The 26,246-nt window shown below is 39.2% G+C and overlaps 1 protein-coding gene across 6 annotated transcripts in view; it reads left to right on the forward strand.

Moving 5' to 3' along the window:
- PTPRC (protein tyrosine phosphatase receptor type C) overlaps positions 1-14,360 on the forward strand; it is a 63,962-nt gene extending 49,602 nt beyond the window's left edge. For all 6 annotated transcript variants that reach the window (XM_074597802.1, XM_074597803.1, XM_074597805.1 and 3 more), the window contains 17 exons: positions 1,212-1,243; positions 2,401-2,516; positions 3,059-3,149; positions 3,242-3,318; positions 3,549-3,585; positions 4,011-4,108; positions 5,078-5,203; positions 7,163-7,320; positions 7,810-7,945; positions 8,625-8,774; positions 9,217-9,307; positions 9,672-9,805; positions 10,715-10,849; positions 11,172-11,294; positions 11,711-11,889; positions 12,569-12,704; positions 13,478-14,360. In XM_074597802.1, the coding sequence (XP_074453903.1) occupies positions 1,212-1,243; positions 2,401-2,516; positions 3,059-3,149; positions 3,242-3,318; positions 3,549-3,585; positions 4,011-4,108; positions 5,078-5,203; positions 7,163-7,320; positions 7,810-7,945; positions 8,625-8,774; positions 9,217-9,307; positions 9,672-9,805; positions 10,715-10,849; positions 11,172-11,294; positions 11,711-11,889; positions 12,569-12,704; positions 13,478-13,750 (2,092 nt within the window). In that variant the 3' untranslated portion in view covers positions 13,751-14,360. The remainder of the gene's footprint in view (positions 1-1,211; positions 1,244-2,400; positions 2,517-3,058; positions 3,150-3,241; positions 3,319-3,548; positions 3,586-4,010; positions 4,109-5,077; positions 5,204-7,162; positions 7,321-7,809; positions 7,946-8,624; positions 8,775-9,216; positions 9,308-9,671; positions 9,806-10,714; positions 10,850-11,171; positions 11,295-11,710; positions 11,890-12,568; positions 12,705-13,477) is intronic.
- The last annotated feature ends 11,886 nt before the right edge of the window (positions 14,361-26,246 follow it).

The raw sequence follows: 26,246 nt of genomic DNA on the forward strand, positions 1-26,246 counted from the left end.
AAGCTTCATGTTTCTCTCCCTCTCTCATGTAAACGGGGGAGAACGGGGGAGGAAGTTTTCTGGTTTTCCACAATATTTCCCAGTGGGTAGTGCAAAAATGTTACAAGTTTGATATTTCATTAATATTGGGAAAAGACATCCTTTTCCCTTTTAATCCTTTTGAAAGAAACTCAATTTTTGGTGTTTTGTCTGGAAATGCAAATACAATAAAATAGATTTAAAATCTCTCTGCTATACCCTTCCTCAAGGCACAGAAGAACTGATCTGATGATAGAACAAAATGTTTTGTCACTAGTTTGGTGAAATAATATTCACGAATATCTGGAAAACCTTTCCTCCCTGATTTAAGTTAAAAGCAATGAAATTAATACACACTTTCTTGGAAGGCTTTCAAATGCTTATTCGCCCAAAACAGCATCTCAGGGAGGCTTCGTTTATTATAGTCATCTCTAGGTGACTTGGCAGTTCTGTAGGACAGTGGATTGCCATAAAAGAACGGTCAGTGCCAGAGCCCTGGAAAGCCAAGCTGACTGTGGCTGTTGCCGCAAAGGGAGGTGATGCAATGTGTGAGGGGGCATTAGCTGCTGGTAGAAGTGGAGAAGTTAAGGCAATTTCTTTAGAAACCTCTCAGCCCTCTGGCAACAGCAGAACTTGGGGACTCGTCTCGTCCAACCCCTCTTCTCCCCCTGCTCTTCCCCTTAGGGAGACAAGGAGCTGCTCATGCTCAGATTGCAAACTTTTCTGCTTAGAGAAGCAAAACTAATTTTTCTTATACAGCTCCAGAGAGTCTGGCTTGTTCTCAGCTACTTAGCATTTAAACTTAATTTCATTATATTTTATGTGCGTGTTAGTTTTTTGTCACTTATTTAGCAAGAGAAACAAAGATAGCGTGAGCAGTAACTCCAGTGAAGAAATTAAAGACATGTTTGCTGCAGGTGGTATGGACAAATTAATGCAAGCGGTAAAGCTGTTTGATGTGGTTCCCTTGCTTCTCCATCTCAATAGTGCCCAGAGTAGGAAGACAAGCGTCCCAACCACCTCTGCGTAGGGCCTGTAAGCCCCAGTTGTAGCATTCTTGTTTCACAGCGAGCTTCTAATGTGATCATTATGAGCAGTCTTGGTGTTTACAGATGAAACTGCTTTTATTTAACTGATTACCATATCTGTGTCTTACTAGTCAAAGCTTTTACAGATGCTTTTGCTTCTTACAGCAATTCTTCTGAAGGCGTGAACCTTGTTGCAGGTGAGTGTCTTTATATATTTGGCAAGCAAATAAAATTAGTCATACGTCTCACTGCCACCTTTGGATTGATTACATTCTAGATTGTATATATAGAGTACAGATATCCACATGATAACACCTCATTTGGAGAAAAAAATACTTCAGTAAATACATAGCAGAAGTATTTATACTTAAATGAACTGAAAGGTTGTCAGTGTTTGAAAAACTCTCATTTATTATTTAATTACAAACACAATTGTGTTGTCCCAGACAATGGTTGCAATATGTTTAGACCTGAGAGTAAGTCCAGAGTCAAATACAGCTTCAGCCAGAATTTACTTCTCCTGTGCATCTCTTTCAAAGCAAGAATTTAAACGTAAGCCGATTGTTTTTTACAGAAAAATTTTGAAGGCTTTCAAATCTCAAAGACTGAAACCAAACATTATATGCAACTTTTTGCACAAGATTTCAAAGCCTACAAAGAAAGACAGAATCAGTCACTATCAGAAAGCTTCAAGAAAAAAATAACTTATGACATTCAAGAAATTAACTACATTAAATGGAAGTAATACTGTGTTGGTATTCAAATCCAGTTGCGAAAAAAAGAAGTCTTTTCAATGTAAATGAAAAATGAATAAATGTCTAGTTAGAGATGTTAAAACTTGTTCAACCACTGCTTTATCATTAAAGATGGTATCACAGATTATTCCAACTCAGAGAATAAACTGGAGAAAATTTGGGAAAGTAGGCAATACATGTTTTTACATTTGTAGGCTGTTTGCACAGTAATCCATTTTACCACTGACGATAAATGGTCAGAATTGAAGTAGAGGGCAAGACTGTGTAACTGTTGTGGGTGTTGGGGCTGTTGCTGTGACCTGAATGTGACAATGGCCACTTGGTACAAAAGCGCTATGACTGCAACGTCCCATCACATGGCCTCCTCCTGAGGTGTTTCCAGTCGGGCAGCAGAGGTGAACAAGTTCTTTTATTGCCAGGCCCTGTTCACTCATAACTGGCTCAGGCAACACCATTTTTTTTAAAAATAAACATGTTTAGTTCAAATAAAGAGATTTGTCCTTTTGGTAATTTATCTGACAATTTGAGAATCACGTTTACTGAAATGTAATTTACATTTTCAAAGTCAGTCGTGATAAATGTTCGACATATTTACACAGTTAAAGATGATGACAGGCAACTTCTGAACATAGAGCCAATTCCTTCGGAGCACTTGCTGGACACGTACAAGAGGAAGATTGCTGATGAAGGAAGACTTTTCTTGGATGAATTTCAGGTTTGTCATTAGCTCAAAATATATCAAGATTTGTAGAGAGGTGGTTGAAAGAATTCTGTTCAAGAGCATGATTGAAGTATATGTACTGGTTATAAATAAATAAAAAAAAACAGAATCTGGAAAATTGAGTGAATTCTCATCTAAGGTCAGAAAGACTTCAGTTAATTTTCCTAACAAGGTCTCATTCAAAGATGATGGTACGTTTTGGTTTTTTTTTTCCCTGAAGGTGTTTTTCAGCAAAAGCATAAAATACAGTCTAAATACTTCTCATTTTAAACTACCTTTCAATGCATATTTTCAATACTCTCTCTTACTGCATAGACATGGGGATATAAATAATACATAATTGTGGAGATATATATTATTTATATTAAAGGAAAAGAAATTTGTTTATTTTAGATGTAAGAAATACACGAAATAGTATCATATGAAACAGAGTGTCATCTTCCAGACTCAGTAGTATCTTCCATATGCGTTTGACTGTCAGCAGAAGCTATTTTAAATATATGCTTGCCTAATAAAAGAAACATTGTATTTTACAGAGCATTCCTAGAGTTTTCACTAAATTTTCCATAAAGGAAGCCAAAAAAAGCCATAATCAGAACAAAAACCGTTACATCGATATCCTTCCATGTGAGTATTTGTTACAATTTTTGCATGTTTTATAAATACTTTCTCAGTGCCTTGAGATAATATAATTATTTTGTTTTAAATTATTTAAACAGATGATCATAACCGTGTTGAGCTCTCAGAGATCCCAGGAGACCCAGGATCAGACTATATCAATGCAAGTTATATCGATGTGAGTGACATCTACTTCAAAAAAAGTCTTAGGCACTATTGAAGAAATTCTGTAGTCTCTACATTTCATGCATCAAACACCTTTGAGGATTTTCATTTGAGTTCTTTCCATCTTTGTCATGTGTTCGGTGTTATTGGACTGTTGCATATTGAATTTATTTTTAAAATTGCAAGTCTTTTAAATTGTTCATGCTTCCTTCCTAAAAGTTGATAACATTGTACTTTTTATAGGGCTTCAAAGAACCAAGAAAATACATTGCCGCACAAGGTAATTTTTAACCTCAAAAGAGTATGTTTTATTCATTCACCCATTTTTTGTTAGAGTATTAGTAAATTTAAAGAAAAACAGAAAATCTGACATTTTGAAATTTAATATGAAAAAGTTACCAATGAGCTTTTTCTTAGGGAATTTTGTGAAGATGAATAAATTTTACTTCAAAGGCAGATTTCTCATGTTGTATAATTTTATACTAAAAGTTTTCAGATTTCACAGCTAGGCACTAAAGATATATAGGAGGCCTTTAAAATGCTGTAGCCTAATGGCAGCAGTCATAATGAAATCAAGTGTGTGGCTTTTATTTGCGTGATCTCTGGTTAGCTTTTCAGACTGTATGGCTAAGCATGTCAAGAAGGCAGGTGTTTTTTCATGCAGTTGCACTCTTCGAAAAACTCCCTTAAAATATCTCCCGTTAGGCCCCAAGGATGAAACCACAGACGATTTCTGGAGAATGATCTGGGAACAGAAGGCAACAATTATTGTCATGGTGACTCGCTGTGAGGAAGGAAAGAGGGTGAGAAATATCCAACCATCCACCCACCCATCCATCCATCCATTCATACATCTTTCCATCCTTCCATCCTTCTTTTGTCTGAAACAGAATGGGTTGCTGTGCTGTGGTGAATTACATTTTCTTCTTAGTACTCTGTTGTCGTTCTTTGTTCTCCTGTTGTGGCAGAACCTATGTTGGAAATCATGCCAAAACAGTGTTGCCTTGTGGAATTACCACTCTTATCAGAAAATGTCGCTTTAGTCACAGCTGTAAGTAGCAGAGGATGAGCTTCCAAATTACAGCTAATAAACACAGAGAAAGGCTCAAGGTAGAACTCTAGCTCTTTACAGACCTGTCATAAAACATATGGTTTGTATTTTTCTCCTGTCTATTATCTTCTGATATCCTGGCAATGCCCTCAGTAAATCCTAGGCAGAATATTTTTATCATCTGTTGTCTTTGCCCTTTAACTGGAAGGTTGGGTGCTTCTGGCTTGCTTTTGTTCCTTATTCCAGTTACAGCAGGAAGAAGGGGAACTAGTGTTTTAACTGCTTTTAAAGGTTAAAAGGTTGGCAGCATGCAGATTTACGGTATCCCCAAGTCGATGTTATAGGCAGGCCGGAGCAACATCCCTCATGAAGACTAAAGAAGTAGTCATAGAAGTAGCTGCAAACTTTTCTACAGGCTTCAGGCAACAGCAACAGTAGCTGTTCACGTTTTCAACTAGTGTACAGGATTTTTTTGCCGCTTTATGTTTCAAGTTAAATTCAGTGGGCATAAACTTCAGGTCAGAGACCTGAGTTGTTGGGTATTTGGAATTATTTAGCATTGACATCCTAACCAGTTACAGCCTTTTCAGGAGAGGACAAGGCCTGTGAGAAGTTAGGAATACTACACCGAGTTGCTGTCTATTTTAAATCAGCCTTTCTCATAGCTCCCAGCTCTCTGCCACTTCTGTCATGCCGCTCACCTAACTTCCTATCTTCATAGAACAAATGTGCCCAGTACTGGCCATCAATGGAGAACGGCTCTGCAACATATGGGGGCATCGTTGTGAAGATCAACGAAAGTAAAACGTGTCCAGATTATGTCATTCAGAAACTACACATCACGAACGTAAGTTGATTTAAATGTGCAAGACTGACTGGAATTGGAGTGTCTATTTGGAGTCTGTAGGTATCATTGAGAGATCCTTTTAAGTGGCTATCAATGGAAGATACTCTGCTGCTTTTCCCTGACCAACATATAGTTTAAGAGAAAACTTCTTAGATATAGGTGTCATTCCTTAAAAGAAATAGGAGTTAGACATATATTTCCCAACTTAAAAATGTATTTTCCTTAGTACTCTGGAATCTACATTTAAGAAGAAACTGTTAATATGCTGTTAAGTATGGAAAACTTAATACACTGTGGTTTCCTTAGGTATTTAGCTTATTCTTCAACACAGAAATTTTGTGGTTTATGTGTATCTCAGCGTAACCTTCTGCAAGTAAAATCAGTGTAACTCATAGAGCACCATTATCTTCCCTCAGGATAATCGTACAGTTACAATTACAGTAATCGTACAGGGACAATTACAAATTCTGGTAATCTCAAGTGCATTTATAAACAAAAGTGTTTTAAAATTACTATTTGGCTACGTGTAGAATCATTCAGGCTGGTTAATTCTCTTTTATACATCTGAAATCACATTAGTTGCTCTATGTGTAATTGAGAACAAAATTTGCTGTCTAAGGCTAAATGCTCCTTTCAGGCCCTTTGCAAAAAGATTTCAGTGAAGGTAAATGGAGCATAAGTCGTAGCTAAAAGCATTAAGACTCAAAGAGTAAATCTGCTGACAGATCTTCGGCAACATAGTGAATCAACAGACCTTGATCTATGATTCCAGCTGGAAATTTCTGTTCTGTTTCTTTCCTATTCTTCTTCCTATTAATGCATGTTGTGTTAAAATTTACTCAGGAAGTGGTCTGATTAAAAGACAGTTGTAACTTAGCGTGAAGACAGTGAGAATATCAAGATGTTAAGAATTAACTATTAACAGACATTGCTCTGTAACTAGGACAATCTGACAGTAGAAATGAGAGATTTCTGCAGGTTGAGGACTGATATTTTTAGAGCTGTCTGCTCTCTGTTCGGCTGACATCATATTAATGTAGACAAAACTGATATTGGTTGTGGAATTTAAGAGTGATCCCTAGTGAGAAAGTGGAGACCTCTGCAGTTCTGGTGGAATAGCGATGTATAATTACTGAAAAGGTGGCAAATAACTCTGTGAATAACTGTGGCACAACTGGATAATTAAATTTTGAGTAAGAATTTGGGGGTTAGTTGCTGGGGAAGTGCCTGTATAGTCATACTAAAACTTGGCCAGCAAAAGAATGCCATTGAGATGTCTTTCTCATTTTGTTTTATAATCATGGTTATCAAAATATATGTCCTCTCTTCTAATCTAACAGCAACATTTGAAAGTAGGACTCAAGATTAGAAATGCTTTAAGCTTTAATCGAGAGACTTAAGAGGGTCACTCTCATTGAAAATCATAGGTTTTCTTCTGTCTACTTCTAGACCATAGAATTCTGAGTTACAGTTTAAATGTTTGTTGTTTGTTAGTTTGTGTTTCTTTTTTCTTAAAATCTGTTGTACCCTCAGCAAGCTACTGCTAGGAAACATAAGAGAATTACCAACCTGTCCCCTTGGAGTAAGCAGAGCTATACACTGGCCAAGTTGTTTATAAGTACAGTGGAGAGACCTATTATTCTCTGGATCCCAGGCCAACCTGAGAAAAAAGTATTTTTAGCAATGCTTTGAACCTCCTGCTCATCCTCTGTTGGAGTCATTGTGTATTCCTGATTCATGGATAATTTTTAATTAAAATTGAATATGAAAACTGTTGTAACCTGAGAGGCCGTTTGGATTACATTATAACACACTGTTTGAAATTTCTATTTCACCATTTGAGGACTGTTGCCCTTATTTTTCTTCTGCTTTGTCCATCTGCACCTCATTTTGGCTTTGTGTGTATGTGTGTGTGTATATATATATATACATATATAAACCCCACTTCACTTTGTCTAGGCAAGAGAAAGGACAGCTGGAAGAGACGTCACTCATATCCAGTTCACAAGCTGGCCAGACCATGGAGTCCCTGAGGATCCTCATCTCCTTCTCAAACTCCGACGCAGAGTTAATGCTCTCAGCAACTTTTTTAGTGGCCCAATAGTGGTTCATTGCAGGTAAATATATATTATTTTTTTTTTAAATCTCTTAATGTTAAATGAACATGAAGTGAACCTATTCAGAAAAGGGACCTGGCAAACGTATTTGCCTGATCCCAAATTTTATGACTTGATTACTTGAGAGTGAGGCAACCAAATATGCATAATAAAGCCTGTTTTCTGAACGTTATTCAGGTTGTTAAAATCTGAGGATACATAGACCTTTGGGCTTTCAGAAAGCAGCCGGGTAAATGTCAGGCTACACTGGCTATATGCAATATTGGCCTTACTTTTATTAAAAGATATTCAAAATACAAACTCCTCCTTGTTTCAGTGGCCAATTAATTTACAGCAAGAACGGTTTCCATATCCCATTGTTACACATTTTCACTTTCGCTCTCTCACTGGTCTCTCCCTCTCTCTCTCGCTCTCTCACTGTTCCCCTCCCAGACTGGGACCGGGAGATGCCATTCCCTCTCCATAACCAAATCCCTTTGTGCTTTGCAGTGCGGGTGTTGGGCGCACCGGGACGTATATAGGAATTGATGCCATGCTGGAGGGGCTGGATGCAGAAGGCAGAGTGGATGTTTATGGCTATGTTGTAAAGCTGCGTCGGCAGCGGTGCCTCATGGTTCAAGTAGAGGTATCTCACTAAAACTCCTCTCACTTTAGGACTCTCCTCTGCTAGGGCTTCTTCAGTATTTCTCAGAAGTGCACTGCTCTGTCTTGGGTACTGCTACAGTCCAATGGAAGTTGTTCATAGAAAATATAGCTCGGAAAAATATTAAGAGAGAGAAAAACTTCCAACACAGTTTTTCAGTTTTAGTAACTTCAACTTTTTAAGTTTAGGCTTTAAAAAAAGAAGCCAAGACGAACATTATAGATTTGATAATCCAGCTTTTGGCATAAAATTCACAAATGCAAAATTGAGCTTGCATAGTCAAACTTAATTTTCAAATTCTAAAAACTGTCTGTCTACGTGAGATTTTCAGTTGTGTTGAGGGTACGACGAAAGTCACGCACTGCAATGCCCGTTTTTAATTTATTTAACCATTTTGCAAATCTTTCAAATCTCAATTGCATATTTCTTGAATGACATTACATTTATTTGCAGAACACTTCCTCCAACACACTAAATGTGCTCTAAAATGTCTAATTTGTGTATATTTAATGTCCATTTAATGTTAATGCTTAATATTATTAACAGTAATAACATCATGGGAGTAATAGTTTCTTATAATGGTTTTAAAAAGTGATATGACTTTTTTTTTTTTAACTCTTTAAAAACTTCATTTTTAAACCCTTCAAATGGGAAACACCAGTCACAGTACATCCTTATCCATCAAGCGCTAGTGGAATACAATCAGTATGGAGAAACAGAGGTCAGTCTCTCGGAACTGCATTCCTATCTTAACAATCTGAAAAGAAAAGATCCTCCGAGTGATCCCTCTCTGCTGGAGGCAGAGTTTCAGGTAAATAAGCATTGCATTCTAGTGCCTTTACCTCCCACTTACATTAGAAAGTGCCTTGCACAATAGTCATAAGGCAGAGATACCATGCACAATAGATCACTTCTGTGCTGTTTTTTTTTTCTGGCACAGAAACAGTTTCTTTGCTTTCATGAAAAAAAGTTGTAAATTAATGAGATTTTATTCCTGCTTTTGATGTTAATGTTATTTTGCAAAGATGGGGAGCACACAACAATTACTTGTGTCTATGTGCATGATTTCCTGTGCCATTGTACATGGTATAGCAGGCATTTTTAAACTATAGTCCAGATGTGACCAAAGTTTAAAGAATTAAAGTAAGAAGTGAGGCGCTGAGAGATGAAGACTGGGAGTGGGTGTCCAGAGGGAACAATGATCCCAGGAAACACTTTCATCAAGAATAATACCAAACGTCCTCTTTCTTTAGAGATTACCTTCCTATAAGGGGTGGCGGACACAGAACACTGGGAATCGTGAGGAAAATAAAAGCAAAAATAGGAATGCCAACATAATTCCATGTACGTATTTTCCATTAACCTTCTTATTTTATCTGTTATCTCCTGTAAGGAAACCTAGTAAATTTTTAAAAAATGAGGACAGTAAATAATAACCTTAATGACATTTATTTTATTAATTTTCTCAACATTAAAATTAGAAACTTCTCATAGTGTTTTTAAAAAAGAAGAGATGAGTTTTTAAAAATATTAATTATTGGGAGTACTTAAGTTTATTTCAAATGAAGTGGCCTTCGTTCTGCAGTCTGTTGTGAAAAAACTGGTCTTTTTCTATCTCTTTTCCCCCCTGCATGTGCAGGGACAGCCCCTCTCTAATGCTATCCCTGAGCTGCAGTGTGGTGTGACAGTGACACTTTGTCTCATGCAGATGACTTTAACCGAGTGCCGATCAGGCACGAAGATGAATGCAGAAAGGAGGGTGAACATGATTCAGATGATTCCTCAGATGAGGACAGTGACTGTGAGGAATCAAGCAAATACATCAATGCTTCCTTCATAACTGTATGTATTTAGGGGATCCAATATAAGTATTTCACAAGCTTTCCGCTAAAACTGTATTCTAGCTTGAGCTCTGATTCTCTCATTTGCTTCACAAATAGAATAGGATTTACCTGAATAAGGGAGAAACATCTGACAGTCGACTGGCGAATCCATTTGTAGTTTTAATCATGAAAATCTTCTACCTTTTGCTGCAGTAATAAATCTTTTCCCCTTACATGGTCTTAGACAGTGCAATCTCAAATAATGACACTAAACATAGAAACACTTTTTTTTTTGCACATGTGTGTGTTATGATTAAAACCACTAGCTTTCAGACTGGCCTCGTGATAACGTGTATTTCTATCGGTAAGCATCTGCCTGTGTACAAGTTGATCCATATTAATTTTTTCCCCTGCTAGTGAAATGGGGGTATAGTTATTCACATATACAAAACCCTACTAGTGAAAATTGGGGGCATCAGGGTTTTTTTGTATAATATATACCTCCAAAAGGAGAGAAGGTATCGGTCACTAATGAAGTAATTGATTTTAATGGAATTAGTAGTTAAATTCAATATACGTGAATCCTTTAAAATGCTGCACAGTTAGGATATCTATTCAGAGTAAATGTATTTTTACTTTTGGATAGCTTGGTGTGAAATGACTTGTGCACCAACTTTGTGTGGTTTGAAGTCAATTTCTTACTGGTCAAATTAGGCAGCTGTGTAGAATTAATTTTTGAGTTTAATGTCATTTGGCTAATAGAATTCCTGTAAGACCATTACGTACTGTGGTAGGCATGTTTTCCCATAAAGTAAAGGGTTCATTAGTTTATTTCACTGGGTATTCTTTAAATGACAATGAGTTCTGTTGCATGGAAATCACATTTCAAATGAATTTAAGAAAATAATATTGAAAATTTCTTTTATAGGGTTACTGGGGTCCGAAAGCCATGATTGCAACACAGGGACCACTGCAGGAAACTATCTCTGACTTCTGGCAAATGGTCTTCCAAAGAAAAGTCAAAGTCATTGTTATGCTGACGGAGCTGAAAGAAGGAGATCAGGTGAGGGCACCATCTTGACGCTGACGTATTAAGGGTCCTCTATATGCAAAGAAAACTCTGCACTGCACTCTCTCATTCCCTTCCTCCAGTTAAGCGTGTTTCATAGGATGAGGAATTTGGATTTCCAACATCATTTGTTCTATTATTTACCTCTTTAATTTACTTCCTAATGAATTTTTGAGGGGAAGAGTGTATGCTATATTTTAAAATACAGTGACAATCCTGCTACTTTAAAGTCTATACATTCTGTAAGTGCATGTGAAAGATAAAATAAAAAGAGGTTTGAATGGCATACACTGACTTGTACTTTTATCCATTTTAGGAACTCTGTGCACAGTACTGGGGAGAAGGAAAACAAACGTATGATGGCATAGAAGTTCAAATGACAGATGTCAACTGTTGTCCTAGCTATACCATACGTGCATTTGATGTTACACATCTGAAGGTAAAAGCTTCTTTTCAAATTCTAAAAGGAAGTTTTAAATTTGTTTCCCTGTTATAAACTTAGCCTAAAGAAAGAGAAGGGACAGTTCCTACTGCATTTACCTCCTGCTCTAAGAAATGGAAATATTTTTATCTTCCAGACCAGCAGCCAACCACGATAAATGCTATAAAATAGCTCAAATTTCCCATTTAGTGAGTTGCTGAGATGGTGGTAGTGGAGTCTTGGGAGGTCAGCTGTCTGTTGTACTTTGAGGGAAGTTTGGATGCCTACCTACCTCATATTCATGAGGTAGAACTCACATCACCATGTGCAGTTCCTCAGGAATACAGTTTTTCTTTTGTAAATTAGCTGCAATAGACGTATTACATCTTTATTTTAACCTGAATATTGACTACATCTCCACTGATGTTTTTCAGACAAAAGAAACACAGAAGGTGTACCAGTATCAGTATCACAAGTGGAGTGGCTTGGATGTTCCAGAAAACCCCAAGGATTTAGTCAGCATGATTCTCAACCTTAAACAAAAAGTCCCAGCCAGACCAGTCACTGAGGACAACAGGAGTACCCGCAGCGTCCCGCTTGTTGTCCACTGCCGGTGGGTCTGAAGTCAGCGTATACCTTAACCTATCTCTAAGGTCTGGATATACGTAACAATCACAATTTTGGGATGCCTACCTTTTCCCACAAGCCTTTCCATATGTCTGGAGACAGCTCTGCCTGTCGGAGGAGAAGATTCCTCGAACTGTTCAAGCTTAACCTTTTTGGTTGTGGTGCTGAAAAGTGAGCACGCTTCTCTTCAGCAAGCGTGGGTGCGGAGCAGATGGTCAGAGCTAGCTGCTCTCGCCTGGTACACATGTTCTGAGAAGAAATGCTTGGTCCAGCTGCTCTCGTAGCATACTACTAATGAGGATCCAGCAGAGCTTTTAGGTTCATCTCTCACTCCAGTACCTAAGCCCACTTTTTTACGACAATTTCCAGGAACAGCCTTGCATAACATCTAAACTAGAGGATAATCCAATTGTTGAGACTGTAACTCTGAAGTTTCTGGTTTCTCTCTTACCCCTTAAATGGTCACATGGGATCCAGGTAGCCTCTAGATAAACTGTCTTGTGTGTGTCCTAGAGATATTCTTAATTGTAACAATTTCAGACCAGTAAAAAATGTTTTGGAAATGTAATTCATTATGTAATCTTTGAAATGAATCTAACATTTAATCAGAAGACTCACCGATTTTACATTTTAAATTTACATGTACATTTTACATCATCTTCTAGTGATGGATCACGGCAGACTGGTGTATTTTGTGCTTTAATGACCCTCTTGGAAAGCGCAGAAATAGAAGAAGTAATAGATGTTTTTCAAGTAGTAAAAGCTCTTCGTCGCACCAGGCTGGGAGTGGTTTCCACCTTTGTAAGTAAATCTTACGAATTACCAGAAAAAACGTTGAGATTACTTGTCATGGTCACTAATATCCTGATAACCTTACCCCTCATTTCTGCATAGGGAACACTAATTGTAATCAGGACATTCACAGCCGCTCACTACTACTTGCCAGTTGGCTGTTGCTGATAAGAATGAAGGGGTCTGTGAGATGTCCGGAGCTGCAATTCTGTAACACCTTTGTGGAAGGGTGGATATGATAAAATTACAAATTGCATAAATTGATGTTTCTGCAGTTGCTTCAGGGATGTACGTGTACAGTGTCCCTTAACTTCTGCAGAGTTAGGAGGTTAACTCCATTTCACAGGCTTGTTTTGTTTAACTCCTTCCAGAGGAACTGCGTCTTTATGGCATACAAACACACACTGATAAACCAGACCTAAGTGGCATTGATGGCGGGCAGGTTATTAGACGACTTTCCTAGACTCCTTACAACATGTGTTGTTTACAGCTTAGGTACTGTAAAAAACATATTTGGGGGATTTTGTGAACCAAGAGGGTACTGAGTGACAACTTGGAACTGTCTGATGCAGGCAGTTACAGAGACTTTCCAAAACATGAAATCAGAATAAACCATAAAAGCAACACTCCGTACACCAAAAATTCTGGAAGCTACTTCATATGCAGTCTTCCGTGTTCAACTACATGTTACATTTTAAAATTTAAGAAAATGGAGAAAGAATGGGTTTATTCTTGAGCTCTGAGGGTTCCATTCATGCTAACCTCTTTTCTTTATATTTAAGGAACATTACCAATTTCTGTATGACACCATCGCCAGTATCTACCCTGCACAGAATGGTCAAATAAAGAAGAACAGCCAGCAGGAAGATAAAGTTGAATTTTGCAGTGAAGTAGAAAAAACTAATCCGGAAACTGATTTGATCACTATTGATCTTACCCCACCAACGCCAGAGGGAAATGAGGCTTCTGAAGTATGTGATGATTCTAAGGCTGCAGACGGCATTAAGGGAACAGAAAGCTCTACAAACGGGCCCACAACTCCAGTTCTAACTTAGAGGCTATACTAAAAAAAAAAAAAAAGTGCTTTGTCATGTGCAAAATATCTAAGGCAAATAAGAAGTATAAGGTTTCTTCCTCTTCCCACCTTTTTTTTGGAAAATGTTTACTTTTATATCAGTTTTTCAAAGGTACAAATTTAAAGGAATACTTGAAACTTGTAGAGTGCAACAACGAACTGTGAAAGTTTAACTTTTGTGTAGATTTGCATTTAATACTTCTTCAGAAACCTTTTCACTATTTTTATACTTTTTCTTTTAAAAATATGTACAGTATTATACTATGCTGAGCAGTGGGAAGAAAGTTTTTTGACTTCTGTGACAAGGAGAAAAGCAACTCAGAACAAGATCAGCGTGTTGCAAAACCAGGTCTGTCTTCAAAACTATTAGCAAGTACATTAACCTAATTGGTAAGCATACACTGTAGCATTTCAGGAGTGATGACCAAGCGCTGCTTTAATAATACTCTGTGGAACCTGTGGGACTTTGGCAAACAGTTTTAAGAGCTTATCATTTACATCATGTGGCAATTCCAAGGAATTCAGATTTATGGAAAATCTGTGAATCCTCCCATATCAATGTGGAATAGAAATTTTTTGCATTTTTCTGACTCGCCTCAAGGTGTCCTTGTTGCTCCACGTATATTAATCTGAGATTTCAATGTTAGACTCAAAGAAGAGTTTGGAGATGGGCATTCAAATGATTGCAACAATTCTGATAGAAAACACATTCTGTTTACTCTTAGAGCTTAAAATACTGCATGCTTGCACATCTATTTCTTATGCTTACTGTTATTTAAAGGGACTGCTTCCATGAATGCATCTGACCTGTTTTCAGAATTGGAAAATACTTAGAGGTTTTTCCTCCAAACCTTGTAGATTTTAATTGGTACAGGATTTTTTTTTTTCATTATGCAGTGTTGTAAGTTACAGTTGTGATATTTTTACTATTTCTTGCTGGATTTTAGCCTGCTGTCTCAAGAACAAATAAAAAGATAATTAATAGTCGACAAGGTACAAATTATTTTCTTCTATTGGACTCTGCAAACTGGTAATTTTCTGCTAAATTAACAGAATATCATCCTAGCCCATCTGTTGATAAAATTTACAAATTTCAGTAGGAAAACACCATTGAATTCTTATGAAACTGTGCATGAACCCAGGTAAGTGTCATCATTCTCTCATAGAGGAAGGAAATTTCATTTTTATTTTGCTCGAAGTCATTAAAGAAAGAGTCACTCAACAGATTCAGTCCTCCTACTTTATCACTGCATACTCCTCACGTCTCTTTACAAAACATAATTGAAAATGCTTAGAGAGCCATGTAAAACAACACGTACAGTCACACTTGGTTTAAACATTAACTTAATTTTGCTGTTACTCTAGATCAAATATTTCACTTACAATTATCAGCTCAGACAAGCACTTCCTGGCAGTATTGCTTGAGTAAGTGGCAGCAAACAGTGACAGAGGCAATGAGTTCCCCTCGACTACCAGCCGAACTGCCTTTTCAGGTGAAGTTGTGCTAAGTGATAAACTAAAAAAGCTGAGGGGGTCACCTGTGGAGAAAAAGCTCTTGAAACTAAACGTGAACATAATCAAAAAAGGTTGTAGGCCCAAAGCCTGGTGGGTATTTTTAGAGCAACATGTCAAAATTGCAAATTTTTTTTTGGAGATCAAAAGAGCCTTGGATGCAGATCCACTCACTGGTGCTCACTGGATGACAGAGAACAACTAATTTCTTTTTCTTCTTCTAAGACTTGGCTGCTGTAAAGCCTCTCTAGCTCATTCAGGTAGTAAAATAAAGCGGGCAGTGCAGCTTCTAAGAGTAGCTTAGTAGTGGAGACAGAGAATAGTCACACTTTTAGGAGTAACAGAAAATGTTTCCCGAACCAAAAATTAGGCACAAATTTTCATTTGTGTAAATCTGAGGGCACTCATGCACTTCACTTCCTTGAAAACTGGTTCTGCAGCTTTTTAAGATGCTGCAGCACCTGGGCTGTAAAAATTCTGGAGGATTTTGTTTGCTTAAATTGTTTTCTAGAATAATTTCAATGTTTTTTTGACTGCATATTTTTTTTAAAAATGCCTGACAGGTTAACACTTGATTTGTGAATGTATTTTGAAAGAAAAGTCCTGAACTATGTTAAATTTTGCCTCATGCATGTCTTAATTATTAGCCCAATCAGAGAAACAGAGCCTTCCATTAAAACTGCCCTCATGTGCCTAGTGTAAACCACTTTTGGAATAAAGTTCTATATAGTCACAAGGGGATAACCTGAGCTCTTGGCTTTTAATTATTTTAAAATTAAATAACACTTCATACAATTAAATCTCATTAAATCCCAGTGTGACAACTGAGGGAATCTGTCTTAACATAGCTTAGAAGTTCCAATTGCTTCTAGGAACTCTCTGTGTATGTACCAGGGATGGTTTTTTTTCCCTCTCTATTGTCATTTGAATTTCAGAAATCCACAAGGTGGTGACACAGAGCTTGTAGAAGGTGGTCATTATGATGGATGCTCCATAGTCACTTTGGCTTATTCACTTGTAGGCTTAATTTTATGTCTCCCAGGAATGCAGTGAAGCATATTACAGGTGAGCCATGAAGCCCAAGTTAATAAGCTCTGCTTTGTTAGGCCTTTGTTTGGCCTGGCTTTGTTAGGGCAAGAGCATCATTGTAGCAGGCTGGAGATGGCATGGCCTAAAAGCTGAGAAACAGACATGCAAAGGAAGGTGCAAAAATTTTATTTTATCAAGTAGAGCTATGCTGCAGAAAGGCTGCTAACCACTGGCCTCAAGCTAAGAGTTAGCTGTTGTTTGAAAGTGTTTTATAATCTGAAGTCCAGGATAAAAGTAACTAAGCAAGAGGTCAGCTGGGAGAGAACTTAGAGCAACAAACGAGGGTAATCAAGGGCTGATGTGACCAAAGGGACTGGATTGCTCACACAGTTTGCCAGGTATGGAAAAGTGACAGTGCTGCGTTAGCAGAGTCCAGGGTGGGAAGACAGGAAGAGGGAGGATCCCAGATTCTCCACAAGATTATGCTTGGTCAGGTAACTGCAGTGGGGAATGAATCGAGTGCTTGCTTTTGTTTAGATTTTTATAAGTTTCTTGTGCTCTGTAATGAAAAAAGGCAGTTACATTAAAATCTTTTTCAGAGACTGTAAATTAGGAATATCAGCCACATCCTGATTCTTGAGATAAATGGCCAGTGCACTGAGCCGTGGTGGTCAGGGATGCTGTTCAAGGAGATGACAAAAGCCCTGCCGCTTTCCCGTACCCCAGGTTCCACTGCCGCGTTTGAGCTCTTGCAGGGCACGTTTGTGCCTGCTCCTTTTCCGACCTGTAGATGCAGCTGGTGTCCATGAACCCTCCCTCAGCTGAGGCAGCTGATGCTGTCAGAGCCTGCAGCCCCCACCTGCAGGGATCTCTGTTCCCGCTGGGGAAGGGAGCACTTCCCTCTCCTCGCTCTAAACTGATATGCTAGGAAGGAGCTGGTGGGCACATGCAGGAGATCGAGAGGCTGGACCAGGCCCAGAGGGCCTCCACCTGCCTGATCTCTCACTGCCACCATTAGGATATCACCTGGGAGGGGGGTAAAGTTTGCCAGAGGAGTGTCGAAAGCAGTGGGTTTCGACCCTTGCTGCAGGACGGGAAACCCAAGTTAAATCTTGTGTGAGAGGCACAAGCAGAGCCGGCTAGCCAGTCTGTGACACATGGCAGCGTGGAAGCTAGGAGCTACAAACGGAAGTGAAATATTAACATCATGAGTCATTTGTTTGTGTGAGATGGCAAAGAAAGTAAGAAAGAATAGTGGCTCAAGACAGGTGTCTCATTAAGCTGGAAATTATATCTTTTATTTAATGTTCCTCAGAAAAACTCTGCAGTAGCAATGCCTATCTCTTTGACAAGGCATCTTGCTTTTGTAAAGGCCCAGTTTTTTTGACGTTGTACATTCTCCAGATCGCCTCTAAAAGAACATCAGAAATTTCCTGAGGGCTCTACACAGCTGTACCCCAGCTATTTTTCCATACATAAAGGAACTGTTTGCCAAGAGCCAGCGTGCTGTGTTTTAGACTAGGGAAAACCAAAATAAAAGAAAAGGAAAGTTTCAGTTACAGAGTACAGCACATATCTATATGCATCAACTCTACTTCAGAAAAAAAGTAAGTCTTCTGAAGAAGAACAGAATCCAAAAATTTTAAAGGTACAGCAAGGTAGAAATAAATTTTTTTTACAAAAGCTTTGTAAGTCAATCTTCCTTTTCAAAGCAAATGAAAGGAAGATGATGACTACAAAAGTACCTAGCAAATTTATACTAGAAGATCTCTTTCCTAGGGACAAAAAAATAATTATTTAGGAAGGATACTTAGTACAAATTATTGTAAAATAGTAGTCTCATAGTTTTAACCTTAGTGAAAAACAGGATTTTATTAAATAGTTATGTCCTCAGACTCGGGAATCAGCATCAGCAATGCCTAATGTTACTGAATTTTTTAAATTAGCATTATAGACCTTTTTCAGAGGAATAGGCATATAACTATTTACAGCTGGGTTGTCTCTTGAATCCTACAGCTGCACACCACCATGGCTGGCAGTACTAATGTAGTCATAAGTGTGACAGTCTAACATATGAAGGAAAAAATAAAAAGGAAATTTACTTTGGACCAATTTTAGCTCTCGGTATCAAATTTTTCATTTTGGAGATGAAACCTCATGACCTTGCCTGGCAGTAGTCGAGACCCAGAACTTGCACATACCAACACTCCACAGAGTCCTTGGGGTGGACCTGGTGTATTTTCAGAGTTTACCCGCCAGGCTGCGCCGAAACTCTTCAAATGCCTTTTGCTCTGTTCAGAGCACTACTGCAATGCATTCAGCTTGCTCCATTTCAGTTATGCGGAGCCATTTGAGGTAACGAAGATGACATTTGTTTATATAGAACTGCAGAGATTGTGTCTATCCAAGACCAAGCACCAGTTCAGAGCATATGTGTGCGCTTTAGCCAAACTCTACATACTTAGCCTCGATAGTTTGGGTGTGTGCGTCATTCATAGCCTTAAGTGTGAGTTCACATTCCCAACCAGAAATTGGGGAGTTGTTGACTTGGCAGCTGCTCAGCATAAAAGAAAAATAGGAGAAACAGGGATGATGTGGTGGGCCTCTGCTAACTTTTTTATGGGGCAATACAGCACTGAAACAATATTGGATTTTGTGACTGATGGGCTTCATGAGAGTGGTTTTCAAAAATGAATTTGCAAAAAGCAAACTACAGATGAGGTACAGGAGACTGCATGCATGCATACAGAATGCTCATGTTGTCACAGACTAAATCAGTGCTGGCATCTGTGCCTACTAAAAATTATTTTTCGTCTCTCCTGGTGTTGCCATAGAAGTCAATGTGCATGTTCTTCAACTGCAGAGAAAAATGGTAAAAAAATTACAATAGAAAGTTATCACTGGAAGATGGAGTTCTTGCCAAATGCAGACATTTGGCAAGAAGTATCGACTTTGATTATTTTTTTGGGGGGGATAAAGAAAGTATGAATCATTTAATCTTATTTTACTAATGTCAATATGTCGTTTTGAGAATAACTATCTTGTTCTAAGTTTAGCACTGTACTTCCTTTTACTCCTACTCTTTTCTGAAATATTTAAATATATTATTTTTATTATATAATTATGTCACTGAAACCACTTCAAGAGTAGAGCAGTTCAGTACCATTGTTTCCTTTTTCTATGCTGCTTTCTTCATATAATGTCTATTCAGCAACAAAATGAAATTCTGACTTCATGTATTGATTTAACATAAATAAAATTCTCATGGAACAGGAATTCAATTTCTTAAATGGCATTAATAAAGTATTCCATAAGGAGTTATGCCTCCTTCCAAAGAGGGCGAGGCATTTCCACTACCAAATAGTGCCTTGCCCTGCTCCAGTCACAGTGGAAAGACTTTCTGTGGCCAGGCCGGGCGGTCAGGGCTCGCAGCTCCGCCCCCACCCACAGATAGCCCTACTCTCATCTCCACAGTACAATTAGTCAAAGTCTCTGCCTTTCCTTTTCCAGCTCTTGCTTCAGTTACTGAACGGTGGCCTCTTGTTTGAATATTTATATCAACTTCTAGGTTTTCTTATCATTTGGGATATACAGCATTGTGTTGACTTGAAGAGCTATTTGTTTTCTGCAACAGCCTTCCTGTCCCATCCCAGTCTCTACACGCATCCTCCCTGCCCCTTTCTCCCCCCATCCTGGGTGCCAGGAAGCAGCAAGAGCCAGCTGCCCTGATAGGGAAGCAGAGCCCAGCTCAAGGGTGAAGCAAAGCAGGCAGGGGAGTGATGGCACCCACATGGGCAAAGTCCTACAGTGCCCAAATAAGGTGAGCAGAGCAGGTCTGGTGACAGTAACCAGCATCGGACAGCAGATGACTGCTCGCCAGCCAGGTACGAAGTGATGAAGCAGGTCTGAGGCCAAGGAGTCACGGTGGTGAGTCATGCTCAGCCATTAGCATGGCCAGGTACAGGTAGACCTGCGAAATAAGTCTATGCAGGGCTCCTTACCTTAATGCCTCTCGTTTCCTAGCCTATGTCAAGATACAAGTTTCTGTTACATCTTCTTTCTCATGGTCTTGGACTCCACTTTGGAGTTGCTGGCTGTGTAAAGTGCCCATGCTACCTGGCAGATGTCGATTACTTGTCACGGCATGGCCTGTGACACACTGACTCATGAAGACCTCATACCAGGTTGGTAAGGTAGGAGATGTCAGTATGGTGTCTCAGCAGCTGAAATGTTGTATCACGGGATGTGATTCCATGGGCTCTGCTTTATCATTTCTGAAGACTGATGATACATTTGGTCTTATATGTTTAGATGACAGGAAATCCATTGACCCCTGTAAAATCAATGCCGCAGACTGAGTGCCAACTGAATATTTTCCCTAAAACTTGAAACTTTATTGATAAAAAGTATTAGTTTACGATGATCTGTGCAGAATTTAAAGTTAAGTGTTAAATATAGAGAGGTGAGAGAAAAGCAAGTTAGCTGAGTTCATTGACTTACAGATAGGATGCTCATGTATATTTTCATTCAAGGCCCATTTCTACTGTGTGAGCTACATCTGCATCTTCTGCATCCTAAGTGAATCCTCCCATCATTTGATCAGCTGAGGTTTTATTTTGAAAGTTCATCTTAGACTAGGAAAGAAATAGCCACAAATCAGATATCTTGTTCTCAACATTTCCATCCTGCAGGAACAATTTTCTGACAGTGTTTTGTGAGAGTCACAGTTTCAAGCTTGCTAATCTTGCATTCCTAATTCAGTACTCCTCGAAATCATGAACTGTGCACTGCTGCACAGAAATGTATTAACAAGCTCCACGTCTCATTTTCTGGTCTCTTGTTGAAGGACAAAGCTATATACTGTGCTGTACAATTGCTGCTGTTTCCTGAGAGATTTGCCTCTCTCTTTTGTTTCTAACAAATGAGAGTTCAGATGCAAGTTACTCCTCCTTTTTTCTCACCTATGCCCAAACAAGGAGGAAAAGGTTCCTTGTCCCAATAGATATATGTATCCAGACAACATTACAACTCATGACAACCTACACTACAAACAGGTGGTTAAGTTTTGGCTACAGCAAATTTTTGGTCTTAGCTGTTTTGTGTTTTAAAGACCTTGAAGCCTAGGCCGCTGTTCTAGTCTAAACCTGAGTGACAGGCACTATTATGACATGACAACATGTGTGGAACCGTGGTCTCAGTCCTATTCATTTGGGAAAAGTCTGTTTCACTGTTAGGGTAATAGCAGCCCTCTGCAAATTAAATGGCTTGCCATACATACAAATTAACAAAATGAATGAAGATTGGTTTCAAGAATATTGGTGCCATTGATTAAGTTTTGTGTACTAGTAAATCTCTTCTTTGGTACATACACTCCATAGCCTTCCTGTAGGCTCCTCTTCGTAGTGAGGAGCTTCATTAAGCCAAAACAGCGCAGGCATGAATCCAGCAGTGGTGCTAGCTGCATGACAGAACACTTCTAGCAGGAGGCACTGTCGGGGAAGGAGTAAGGCAGCTTGAACTGAGATGGCCCCACACTCTCATACTCTTTTTATAAAGAAATGCTCAGGAGTCATCAAACGAATGCTATTCAACAGCCACGTCAATCTCTTCTCCCTTTTCTTCTCCAAAGTGTTTGGATGGAGCAGGTGGGTATGTTTTTCCTTATATTTATGGATTTTTCTTTTGCTTTGGTTCCTTTCTGCTTTGCATTTTTTAAAATTGCATCTAGCACTCTATTACTTCAAGCTTTTGCTTGTAGCTAAAAATATAAATAAATCAGGAGTTTGTTTAGTTTAATTCCTGGTGCTGCGATTTTTTTCATCCGACTGTCATTACGAATTAGTCAATTCTTTGCTCAAAACCATCAAGTACAACAGCACCCAAGGTAAATACTTCAATTGATCAAGTTTGATAAATTAAATAGTTTTAACTTCAAAAATCTAAGATAAATAGGAAGGAGAGAATGTTTTTATAAGGTTTATTCAGGTTTCCTTGGCAAGAGCTTGATCTACAGTAGACATCCCAGCCAGTACTTTCCCCTGCAACCTGACACTCTTGGCTGAGAGACATCACAAACACAAACGAGTGACCGTGTGATGGTAACTGCTCTGAGCAGCTACAGCTGTGTGCTGATGGCTCCTCTGAAGTGGTTCACAGGCAGAGATCACATACAAAGGGCTGTTAGAAGGTAGCATGAGTAATCCAGCCCAGAAGCTAGAATGGATTATGCCTCCATGTCAGGGAAGTGGACTGTATGCAAAAAATAAATGCAGGTGTCCGGCTGTTCTGCTGGACTTCTAAATTGGAAAAGGGTACACCAGATTTAGCAATTAAGGTATTTTTAGCCAATTATATCATTTTATAGCAGCATTTAAGGGAAAAATTTCAGCATGCGCTAATCATTTCTACGGCAAATTAATAAAATCATGTGATAGGAAGGAACATGTTCAGTCCCTTTCCTCCTTCATACTGGTTCCCTACTTGTTGTCCTCTAAAACTGAAGCATACATATTCTGTAAGGCTGCCCCCTGGTCCTCAAATGATCAAGGTAGCTTTCTCATAGAGGACTGACCTATGCAGGGCCAGCAGTACATGTTATAACAAATAGCTGAGCATCCATTGTTTATCAAGGACTAAGGAGAGCAGAAGGTTATATTAAAGAAGGTCATATTAAAGAAAAAAGAGCAAATTTTCCTACTGTGATTACTTTCAGGTAAAGGATGAGCCCAGTGTCTCAGAGTTCAGCGCTGAAGAGGAGAGCTCTGGAAACTGAGGATGTCTTTTTCTGTCCAAAGAGGGGGAGCTGTGACAGTAAGTGTGTCATCTTAGTCCTCAGTTAAAGAGCATTTTTGATGACGTTAACCAGACTTCGGAGGGCAGCTGTTATGCAGCGGAGCTCAAGAAACTGTGCTGCCTCAAGGCCTTGGAGCAGCCTTTTTACTTTTATGTCTTGGCTAATGAACAGACTGCCCTTTGGCATCTGTTATATAAGCCAAGAGCTTTTTAAGCCCAATGCATTTCACATTCTCCTGAAAAACAAAATTTTTGACCCAATAGGATAATGCGTAAGCAATTCCCTGAGTTCCCTGAGTTTTCCCAATGTGGGTTTTTGCTCCACAAAGCATATTGTGAGCACGGGGAAAGCACTTCCATGGACAAATGGCTTTTACGAAGTTGCTTAAATGTGTCCAGTGATGTCAATATGATCCCACCATTCTTCTGAGCCAGGACTCTGTCCTACATCAACTGAAATTAGTGGGATTTCTTCCAATGATTTTGCTATGCAGTAAGTTGGGGCTTAAATAAGAGAAGCAAGTATGAATAGATTACATTCAATATATATATTTTTTCCCCTTCAGTACCAGAGATACTGACACTCACAAATACTGCCTCTATGCAGAATGTTTCCATTCTGTAATAAGCTCTTTCTTCTCCCCCAAAACAAGGGGAAAACAGAGGTCAGCTACATAAAAATGTGCATTTGGCACAACACTGTGCCTTGGAACAATTCAGTTCTTGGATACTACTGCCCTGTAAGTGGAGAACAGCACAGGGTATGTTTGTGGTAGACTCAGTATTAACTTTCACATTCTACCTCTTTAAGGAAAAAAAGGTACAAATAAGAATTTGTCTTGATTTTACCTGGAGCCCACTGTTAAATTGGTCCTCAGCCAATGGCAATCTAAGAATATGCTTTCCTGCTAATTTGGTTCAGTGATAAGATCCCCGCCAGGAGTATATAGTGGGGAAACCGCATGTGGTTAGCTTTGATTCCCTGGCAAAGAGGCACACAATTTGAACAGCAAGTGGGAAACTCCTATCGACCTGCTTATATTACTTTCCAGTTTTACACCTGTTTCTTTTTCAATGCTCTCTTCCTCTGCGTCAGCTGTTTCTTGGGATTTTTGTTGTGCGTGTAAAAGATCGAAGCAAGAAGGGACATCAATTTGCTCTTAAAAGTGGCTTCTGTTACATCAAAATTCAGTCCAGTAGATTAAAAATGGGCACGTAATCAAAAAAATCCCCCAAACCATCATCACAGATACAACTTCTTCTACCTCATGGTTTATTTTTGGATAGGGTCAATTTCATGAGCATAGTTGGAGGACACACAAGTACCTGTTACACTGTCAGAGTTAAGCAACAGGGAAGTGTAATTAAATGTGCTGTTCTGGTGGGCTTGAAACTATTTGCAATCAAGGAAACCATTGAGCTTTTCAGCAGATTTGGCACTGTCCCCTTAGAAGAGGTCCAGTACTGGGACAGCAGCCATGTTTCACTGCCACTCCTGACTGAGGTGCATTGACAGAGACTTGTGGGAGTTTACACAGGGTCCGCTCGCACCAAACCTTGCTCTGGCCCAGATTAATCTCTAAGTTTTATGAGCACTAAATTTCACCAACATTTACCCCCAAATTAAAAAACTAACAAGAATGTATTACTAAAGCAAACAGACTTTGCTTTTTCTGCATAAATAAAGCGGAGTCTTATTTAATCTTTGTTGCCTTGGGCGAGGAGAACATGGTATTACGTGCCAAACCTTTCATGGCCTCATGGATGTACCTGAAATTGACTCTTTGAGAGGAAAATGGAAGTGACGAGTCACACATTGGTTTGCAGTTTCTTTTTATCTCCCATATAACTAGGATGAAACTGTCAAAAGCTGGAATGTTATTAAGAGTCTATGCGAACAATGTATGTTCACTGAAATGAGGGTATCTGAAGGCATCATACAGTGGTGCGCAGCGTAGGATTTCCTCAGCTAATGCTGAATCATTGAACTTGGAGCCATGAATCAGATGCAGTGTAGCAATGTTATTCCAGCAGTCTCATCAGAATTAGCCTGGCTGAGAGGCAGGACAGATTTGCCTGGGCAGACTGCAAAGACAGAGCAACTATAGTGCCTGGTACCTGAATGAGTTTATTTGGGGCAATACGGAAGTGCTCTCAGTGCTGAGAAAATCGTACTGACTTAAATGGGTGCCAGAACACACTGTTTATTAGACTAGTTGTCTCAAAGACACATGCACATGTATCTGAAACAAATAGTTTTGCTCTGTGTTTTTCCTTTTTCGTATTGCTTCCAGAGAAGCAAGAGTCTGAGCACGATTGCTTGAAAAGCCATTCTCTATGAATTCAGCAAAAAAGGTAAAGTTGTAGTAAAGCAATTCCCTTTCATAGAATCACAGAGTCATAGAATGGTTTGGGTTACAAGGGACCTTAAAGATCATCTAGTTGCAACCCCCCTGCCATGGGCAGGGACACCTCCCACTAGACCAGGCTGCTCAAAGCCCCATCCAGCCTGGCCTTGAACACTTCCAGGGATGGGGCATCCACAACTTCTCTGGACAATCTGTTCCAGTGTCTCACCATCCTCACTGCAAAGAATTTTTTCCTAATATTTAATCTAAATCTACCCTCTTTCTGTTTAAAATCATTAGTCCTTGCCCTATCATTACAGTCCCTGATAAAGAGTCCCTCCCCATCTTTCCTGTAGGCCCCCTTCAGGTACTGGAAGGCCGTTATAAGGTCTCCTCGGAGCCTTCTCTTCTCCAGACTGATCAATCTATCTCAACTGTCTCAGCCTGTCTTCATAGGAGTGGTGCTCCAGCCCTTTGATCATCTTCACGGCCCTCCTCTGGACTCGGTCCAACAGGTCCATGTCCTTCTTTTGTTGGGGGCACCAGAGCTGGATGCAGTGCTCCAGGTGGGGTCTCACAAGAGCAGAGTAGAGGGGGAGAATCACCTCCCTCAACCTGCTGCCCATGCTTCTTTTGATGCAGTCCAAGACGTGGTTGGCTTTCTGGGCTGCAAAAGCGCATTGCTGGGTCATGTTGAGCTTCTCTTCCCCCAACACTCCCAAGTCCTTTTCAAGGAATCAGTGTCAAATGCTTTGCAGAAGTCCAGGTAGATGATATCAGTTGCTCTTCCTTATC

The sequence above is a fragment of the Larus michahellis genome, chromosome 8 (assembly GCF_964199755.1).
Source record: "Larus michahellis chromosome 8, bLarMic1.1, whole genome shotgun sequence".
In the NCBI taxonomy this organism is placed as follows: domain Eukaryota; kingdom Metazoa; phylum Chordata; class Aves; order Charadriiformes; family Laridae; genus Larus; species Larus michahellis.